The sequence below is a fragment of the Mesoplodon bidens genome (genome assembly GCF_964165515.1).
Source record: "Mesoplodon bidens genome assembly, chromosome: 8".
In the NCBI taxonomy this organism is placed as follows: Eukaryota; Metazoa; Chordata; class Mammalia; order Artiodactyla; family Ziphiidae; genus Mesoplodon; species Mesoplodon bidens.
The window spans coordinates 94,772,034-94,781,211 of NC_138165.1; the positions used below are offsets into that span (position 1 = coordinate 94,772,034).

The window sequence follows — 9,178 nt, forward strand, 5'->3', positions numbered from 1 at the left end:
CATGCACTCACACACCCTCCCACCACCTTAACTGGCCTCTTTCTTAGAAATCTTGCCTCACTTCATCTCTTTCTCTACCTCCCAGACGTCCAACACGCTGACGTGGGCCCTGTACCATCTTTCAAAGAACCCAGAGATCCAGGCGGCCCTGCATGAGGAAGTGGTGGGCATAGTGCCCGCCGGGCAGGTGCCCCAGCACAAGGACTTTGCCCGCATGCCCCTGCTCAAAGCTGTGCTTAAGGAGACACTGCGGTAGGATGCTGTCCCCGGGAGCAAAGGGTCTGTGTGTGGATGAGGACTCAGAGACAGGACTGGGAGTGGGGGCTGGTGGGCTGCGGCCAGGGCCAGGGATGAGATGGGAAGAGGGGCCTGGGGGACCAGAGGGGTGTGGCCGAGGGGGTGGGCACTCTGCCCCTCCTTGGATCCAGAGGCAGACCTGCACTTTCTTTTACCTGCAGCCTCTATCCTGTGGTCCCCGTGAACTCCCGGGTCATCGTGGACAAGGAAATTGAAGTTGGTGGCTTCCTCTTCCCCAAGAATGTGAGTAGGGCTAGAGAGCCAGGTTTCCCAGGGGGACCCTGCAGCCCTCTGCTGATGTGCTACCCATTCTTTGTCTGCAGACCCAGTTTGTGTTCTGCCACTATGTGGTGTCCCGGGACCCTTGCATCTTCCCTGAGCCGGACAGCTTCCAGCCCCAACGTTGGCTGAGGAAGAACCAGCCTGATGCCCTCAGGGCCCAACACCCATTTGGCTCTGTGCCCTTTGGTTACGGGGTTCGGGCTTGCCTGGGCCGCAGGATTGCAGAGCTGGAGATGCAGCTGCTGCTGACAAGGGTGAGTGGGGAGAGACAGGAGGGCTGTGCGGGCCACGGGTGCTGAAGAAGGCGGGAGGCATGGGGTGGGAGCATGCGGAGGAGGGCGGTGGATGGAGGCGACAGACTCTAATCGCCCGTGTGCCTTTTACTTCCCAGCTGATCCAACAGTACGAGGTGGCCCTGGCCCCTGAGACGGGGGAGGTCACAAGTGTGGCTCGAATCGTGCTCGTTCCCAATAAGAAGGTGGGCCTGCGTTTCCTGCAGAGACAGAGCTGAGCCCCCTTCCCACCCTCCCTGGCACATGAAGGAGAGGAAGGGGCTGCCAGGTGCCAGAGGTTGGAGAAACTCAGTGTAGTTCCTGTAGAACCCTGAGCTTTTGTCACTTTCATCATTTTGAGCATCTCCCTCTCAGATAAAAAGCCACCTCCATGGCACATTGCTAACCTTGGGGAAAATATAGAATAAAGGGGCTTTTATTCATAACTGGAGACCTTTGTGATTCTTTTTGACAATCCAGCATCTGAACCTCTTTCTGTGTTTGGGGAACACCCTCTCCCCACTTAGCAAACCTGGTGGGAGGCAGAACCGCCTCCCTTCGTGGAAGCTGAGAACGCCATATGCTTTCCCAGACCTCACAGAGAAGCCTTAGCTTCACCTGGCATTGGCTGAGGCCCTGCCCAAGTAGAAGCTGCAGAGCCGTTCCCCAGGCACCGAGAGGACACCCTCTTTTGAATAGAAAGTGCTTAGATACAGGCAGTGATATGTTATAAAAATGGTCGGAAGAGCTCTAAGCCAGGCCTACAGGAATGACTCTGGGGACACCACTGGGGGGCTGATCAGTCTGGAAAGCCCCGTGTTGGCCACACTCAGGAGGATGAGAGTTGGGAAGCTCTCACTACAACTATTGGCCCCAGAGCTACTCCATGTCTCCCAGGTCTATGCTGACTAAAGAAAAAAAGAAAAGATGCCCCCTCCTCCCAACTACCCCTGACAACAGAAAGAACAGGAGCAGCAGAGGGTGCTGTCTGTCTCATGACCACCTTCCAAATCTCTCACATACAGCTGAGAGGTGGAGCCTAAGTCCCACCTGGAACTCTAGCTTCAAGAGAGTCTGGGGATTGTAGTTTTTAACTTTCCAGCCTCTTCAGTACAGGAAGCCAACAAGAAGGAAAGTGGGTTGGCATCGAGATCCAGTGTACCACAACACAAGTCTGAAAGGTCAACAAATCCCAGCCTCAAGGAGGCCCAGCCCTTGTGGGAAATTTCTGCTGAGTCACAGAAAACTAAAGTAGAATTTCTTCTGTCTGTGGGGATTTGAGTTTGAGCCTATTAAAAAAATCACGTCATTGCCCTGATTAAAATCCTTCCATGGCTCCCCTCAGTCCTGAGGCAAAGTCCTAAGTGGCTTAGAAGACTCGTGTTCTGGCACCCTGCCCTCCACACTCCCCTATCCCCCCTCTACCCTTCCACAGCTGAGCCCAAATTCCTCATATTTTCCTGAGCATGTTATGCTCTTTCCGGCCTCAATACTTTGTACTTAACGTCTGCTGTCCTTGGAACACCCTCTTCACCAACTGGCCTGTCGTCTCACAGAACTTGCTCTTCCTCAAGACTCAGCTCAAATATCACCGCCTCTGCAAAACCTTCCCTGACCTCTCTGGGTGAGCATGAGCACTTCCTCTTGTGCTCTCCCCTGTCCACCCCCTAGAACTGAGCGCTCAGCCTGTTCACCGTGTCGTAGGCCTGACTGTCTCCCCAGCCAGCTGGGAACCCCATGGAGGGCATAATCCCAATGTCGAACTCTGTGTCTAGCACAGAGTTAATAAAGGTAATGCGTACATGTTTGTTGAATGAGACTGGAATAGGAGGAAGGGAAGGGAAGGAGAGGGGGAAGATACAGAGCTTTCCACACTGAGAAGAGCAACCTGGAGAGAATTGGGCAAGGTGCCTGATTATAAGGCCACGGCTCTCGAACCCACCTGTGCAGGGGTTCACTGTAAGAGCTCTTTATAAATGTAGAGGGGGGACTGGACGCCAAGGGTGCTAGGATCTCTGTCACAAAGTCAACCAGGGCAGACTGCTGCCTTTCCCAGTGTGCTGCTCCTCAGACCACCAAGGGTCAGCTGCCCAAGCCATGTGAACGCCTCAGTGCTGGCACGCTGGGTGGCGGGAAGTCTGTGTGATGTGGCTTGGGATTGAGGTTTTGTAGAGCTGTCCAAGAGTGTCAGTGTCCATGGTCTGCAGCTCAGTTTATGAATTTATAGGCTAATCTCACATCAAAATCTGTGAAGATCTTGTATATCCATAGGCTAGAATATTATTCAGCCATAAGAAACGAATGAAGTACTGAGTCATGCTACATCATGGGTGAACCTTGAAAACATTATGTTAATGAAGGAAACCAGACACAAAAGACCACATCTTGTATGATTCCACTGACATGAAATGTCCGGAATAGGCAAATCCATAGAGACAGAAAATAAGTTAGTGGTTGCCGGGAGAATGGGGAGTGATTTTCGATGGATACAGAGTTTCTTTGGAATGACAAGTGTGTTCTGGAATTAGTGGTGATGGTTGCACAACTTTGTGAATATACTAAATATCACTGAATTATACACACTGAAAGAGAAAATTTTATGGTATGTGAGTTATATCTCAATTTTAAAAATCTATGAAGATCAGTTTGGTAAGCTTATTGTAGAAATAGCTGCCAATGGAAGCCATACCTCCAGAGGCGCCACAGGAAATTGTTAAGCAGCAGTGCCCTGCTGTGCATCTGCAGGGCCTAAAATCCAGTCTCTAATCAGAAACCAGCAATGCAGAACCGAAACAAGAGCTCAGAGGACTGGTGAAGTAATGATGTCCTTGTGAGGATTAATCAAAGAGCAGGCTATATCCCCTTACATTTTGGTGACGTGTAGCCACAACCTCAGAGGCTCCCCACCAAAAGTGACAAGCGACAAGTTGTGTTCTAAAAGATATAAGAGCCGAAGAGCTATCAACGCAGCTATGAAACCTTGCCCAGAGGTTGCTACTGGAAAGCCCACAGACACAGCTCTGGGAAGAAAAGAGTCAAAGACTCCTACTCAAAACAGAGAAAAGGGACTTCCCTGGTGGCGCAGTGGATAAGAATCCGCCTGCCAATGCAGGGGACACAGGTTTGAGCCCTGGCTCGGGAGGATCCCACATGCCGTGGAGCAACTAAGCCCGTGTGCCACAACTACTGAGCCTGTGCTCTAGAGCCCGCGAGCCACAACTACTGAAGCCCGCACACCTAGAGCCTGTGCGCCTAGAGCCCGTGCTCCTCAACAGAAGCCACCGCGATGAGAAGCTCGCGCACCACAACGAAGAGTAGCTCCCGCTTGCAGCAACTAGAGAAAGCCCACGCGCAGCAATGAAGAGTCAACACAGCCAAAAATGAAATAATTTTTTTTTAAAAAAACAGAGAAAAACAAAATACAGCATGGTCAGAGAGGTTTTCTCTTTATACCTGAGGTTCTTTAAAATTTTTTTAAAGATATGTATTGAAATATACCTACAGAAAAATGAATATGCCGTAAGTGTACATGAAGTTCTTCTGCTTATATTGGGAGTTGAAAATGGCCTCTGTCTATTTTCCATCACATTGCCTGGACAAGACATTTAATGTAAATGGAAAAAATTACTTTCTTTGGCAATGATTCATTCAAATACATATAATAGCTATAGGATACAATATTGTAAATCAACTATGCTTTAATTTTTTTTAAAAACCCAAGGTTTAGAAAACACACACACAGATAGCTGCAGGATGGATGTGATGTAATATGTGGGCTCTTTCTCTTGCAACCTTCTCTCTGGAGAGTGAAAGCATCAGCCCTGGTGTGAGGGTTGGCCCAAAGGCCATCAGTGGCCAGTGATGGGGTGCATTTCCAGGGTCTGGGGGCTCAGGAACTCTGAACTGCCCCCGTAAGTCACAGTGCAGGGATGTCACAGTGAGGATCCCTAATAACCCACCTGACTGTATAAAGAAAGAAGAATAGGATTTAGGATAACCGCTGAAGAGTAGACATTAATTCAGCACAGCAGCTACATCTTTGACTGAAAAGAATGTGCACATCTTGTTACTCCTAATTCCAGCTAATTTGAATTTGTTGGCCAAATTAGGATCCATGTTTCTGGGTACGACTTTGAGAAAACAGCTTGCCTTCTTAAACACTGTGCAGCGCTCCTGGGAATAAAAAGAGTATCCAGTGTTTTCTGGCTATCCACATGCTCGTGTTCTATAGAAGTTTTAGCCCTGAATGTATTTTGGCTTGGTAATAGCAGTTTATTTTCAGGTCATTATTTATGACTCCACTTTTTTTCCCCATACTTAATCACTAGTTTTATTTATGTTTTTCATCGTTTGGTTTTTCTTGTTTTTTTTACACCTTTATTGGAGTATAATTGCTTTACAATGGTGTGTTAGTTTCTGCTGTATAACAAAGTGAATCCCCTATACGTATACATATAACCTCATATCCCCTCCTTCTTGCGTGTCCCTCCCACCCTCCCTATCCCACCCCTCTAGGTGGTCACAAAGCACCGAGCTGATCTCCCTGTGCTATGCGGCTGCTTCCCACCAGCTATATATTTTACATTTGGTAGTGTATATATGTCAGTGCAACTCTCACACTTCATCCCATCTTACGCTTCCCCCTCCCCGTGTCCTCAAGTCCGTTCTCTACATCTGCGTCTTTATTCCTGTCCTGCCCCTAGGTTCATCAGAACCTTTTTTTTTTTTTTTTTTTTAGATTCCATATATATGTGTTAGCATACGGTATGTGTTTTTCTCTTTCTGACTTACTTTACTCTGTATGATAGACTCTACGTCCATCCACCTCACTACACATAACTCAATTTCATTTCTTTTTATGGCTAATATTCCATTGTATATATGTGCCACATCATCTTTATCCATTCACCTGTCAATGGACACTTAGGTTGCTTCCATGTTCTGGCTATTGTAAATAGAGCTGCAGTGAACATTGTGGTGCATGTCTCTTTTTGAATTATGGTTTTCTCAGGGTATACGCCCAGTAGTGGGATTGCTGGATCATATGGTAGTTCTATTTTTAGTTTTTTAAGGAACCTCCATACTGTTCACCATAGTGGCTATATCAGTTTACATTCCCACCAACAGTGCAAGAGGGATCCCTTTTCTCCACACCCTCTCCAGCATTTATTATTTGTAGATTTTTTGATGATGGCCATTCTGACTGGTGTGAGGTGATACCTCATTGTGGTTTTGATTTGCATTTCTCTAATGATTAGTGATGTCGAGCATCCTTTCATGTGTTTGTTGGCAGTCTGTATATCTTCTTTGGAGAAATGTCTATTTAGGTCTTCTGCCCATTTTTGGATTGGGTTGTTTGTTTTTTTGATATTAAGCTGCATGAGCTGCTTGTATATTTTGGAGATTAATCCTTTGTCAGTTGCTTTGTTTGCAAATATTTTGTCCCATTCTGATGGTTGTATGACTCCACTTTTAATATGCATGTCCAATAAAAACTTGCTCACTTGTCTTCATGGAATGGACTGTACATGACATTGTACTGAATTCTCCCGCGTTTAAGGATGTTTGAAAGAAGAGTAGTGAGAATACTAACAAATCATGTATCTTTTATGTTGTGCCACTACTCTTAGCCAGTGCTTCTTGTAGATCTTAGTCATAACAAATTATAGATAGACCCAGTAATGTGACAAATGATTTTACTAATCATGAGAAGGAGCCATTCTTATTTCTCAGCACGCTGCCATGCTCATCAAGTGTTAATAATTGTAAATCTCTAGTTTCTACAGAAAAGAAGTACAGTTGCCCAGGTCCCATGCCCAAGTCAGGAAACTAGTATTTCTAGGAATGAAGGCCCTGGAATTTGCATTTTATAAAGCTTCCCAGGTGATCCTGCTGCACATCCAGGGTTGAGAACTACGAGAGGGTAGGGAGAGGAGAGACGGGTGATGCTAAGGAGGCTATGGGAATCTAGCCTGAAGGCCACAGAACCTTGGAGGGGTCTCGGAGGCCAGGGGAGGAGTTGGACAAATGATGCCGGGAGAACTTGATCAGAACGGGTTCACGTGCATGAGAAGACAGGACAGCAGGGCGGGGTTTCACTCTCAATTCTGCACTTGGGTGGGAGTGGTTGCAGTTCCCAAGGCCACTCTTGGCCTCTCTTCCAGCAGCCATGGCAAGAGGGCTGGGCAGGAGCTGAGGGCTGGGCTGTGGTCAAAGCAGGCTTCTGAGGCAGGAGGGTAGTACAGTCCCTCACAGAAGGGCCTGAGGGAGCAAACTGCTGTGTCCTCTGGATGGGGGGGTGTCCAGAAGGATGGAAACTTACCTGTTTTCAAGGGGAGAAGGGGAAAGGGTGCTTTCCTCAGGCTGCCCTTTCCACCCACAGCCTGTGCTGTGATGGCTGAACTACTGTTCACACAAAAAGCCACCTGACAGCGCCTCGAAGACACCCTGCTACACTTTGCTTAGAGCCAGTGGAGACAGCCCACCCCAGGCCCCCCAAGGACTCTATCACTTGAGACAGCCCTGAGGGCACCCCCATCCCATCTTCCCACTTGAACCCAGGACCTTCCCAGGTAGGGCCAGAGCAGAGCCAGCACTGACCTATTGGTTACGGCACAACCGGAAACAGAAGTTGAGTGTCTAGGAGAAAATGCCTTCACTTACTGCCTGACTCATCAAGCACAGTTGGCCCCACTCTGTTGGTCTGTGAGGTAAACAGGGTAGATCATATTTTAGAAATATTAACCTACCCTCTCCCCCTTGGACAGCAGATCTGCAGTGTCCATTATCACACGGGAGGGGGTGACACAGCAGAAGCCCAGTCTTGGCTTTGGAATTTCAAAAGCCTGACTCAACAGGGTAGGTAGCAAGAACTCAAGACACGTACAATGGATTTGGAAGACTATATGATGGGTTAGAGAAAAAGGCCCCCTCTTTCCCTACTGTGTAAGGATTCCACAGGCTGCTGGGTATTGGGGAAGCAAAGAGACTGTAGACATTTGTGGGGGAGTCCTCAGAAAAGGACCCTGACAAGGGAGCTGTGTCTGAAGTGAGAGGGGAGTATGACAAATATCCTAGAAAGGTTTGGAGATGATAAGGGTAGAAGGGCCCTGGGCCCCATGTTTCCTGTGTAGAGGCTGGGAAAGCAGCAAAACACAGGGTAGACCAGACCACTTGCTGTCTGTCCCAGCAGATGGGCTTGGGATAGCCCCACAGAGCTTCCTAAAGTCCAGAGGGGTGCAGGGCCAGGAGCTAGAATGTCCCTATGCCCCAGGAGCAGGCAGGCCCAAAGAAGCTTCGTGGTAGGGAGTGAGGGAGCACCTAGCAGGGGCCATGCCAAGTGACAACCACATGGGAATGGGGATGTTTTAGTAGGTGCTGGCATGGGTGGATGATGATGGCTGAGGAACAAAGTCTTACACCACTTAAAGCCTCCCCCCATCACCGAACTTAACCCCAAGAATAGGTGGGAGGGGAACCCCAAATTGGCTGAGACTAATTTCTACAACCTGGTAAAATGGAGTTCATAATAGAAATTACATTTAGTGTTAGAAAAATTAAGTTACGTTTCTTGCAGATTAGAGTTTGTGGACTGAGTTGTACCCACTATGTAAGTAACTAACATTTTCTTTAGAGTTTTGCTGTAAATAAAAGATGAAAAAGAAATTTCGGTGGAATAACACTCCACAAGCAAAAGAAACGCCACTTGCAGTGTTTGTCAATTACAGATTTTCCTTCGGGTGTCATTGAATTCATTGCCGCAGGTTCAGATCAAATGACCATAGCATTTTCTGAGTGAAAGTTATAAAATCTAAGTTCACGGGCTGTTCTTTTTCTTTTTGTTTTCTCGATGGTTCATCCTCAGTGATCCAAACACAGGCCCTCCCTGGGGACTGAGAACACTGCTTGTTGGTGAGAGTTAAGGATGAGAAAGGAGGGGCGACCTCTCCAACAGGCAGCTCTACAAAACTGCTGCTCTGTGGGGTCCCATAGGAAGCCCTGAAATGCAGTGCTGGGGGAGCAGGAGGGCAATGGCAAAGTTGTGAGGAATCGCTAGGGCAGTTTCCATGGGGGAAGCACACCTGGGACCCCCAGGAGCTGGGGGCATGGGTGCCAGGTAGTCCAGAAGCCGAGGAATCCAGAACCCCTTCCTGAACCCGTGGACTGAGGGCTCCCCACCCCACCGGGGCCAGGTAGGGGGAGAGAAGTGTGGGTGGCACAAATCAGTCAGCCCTGGGGTAATCCTAGTGCCTCTGGTTCAGAGAGCTCTAGGCTTGACTCAGTTGTTCTTAATTTCATCATTCCATGGTGGACCAGGCATTCCTGAG

The 9,178-nt window shown here is 48.2% G+C and overlaps 1 protein-coding gene across 2 annotated transcripts in view; it reads left to right on the forward strand.

Moving 5' to 3' along the window:
* CYP27A1 (cytochrome P450 family 27 subfamily A member 1) overlaps positions 1-1,296 on the forward strand; it is a 45,038-nt gene extending 43,742 nt beyond the window's left edge. For both annotated transcript variants that reach the window (XM_081242931.1, XM_081242932.1), the window contains exons 6-9: positions 86-252; positions 459-540; positions 621-833; positions 971-1,296. In XM_081242931.1, the coding sequence (XP_081099057.1) occupies positions 86-252; positions 459-540; positions 621-833; positions 971-1,090 (582 nt within the window). In that variant the 3' untranslated portion in view covers positions 1,091-1,296. The remainder of the gene's footprint in view (positions 1-85; positions 253-458; positions 541-620; positions 834-970) is intronic.
* Positions 1,297-9,178: the final 7,882 nt, after the last annotated feature.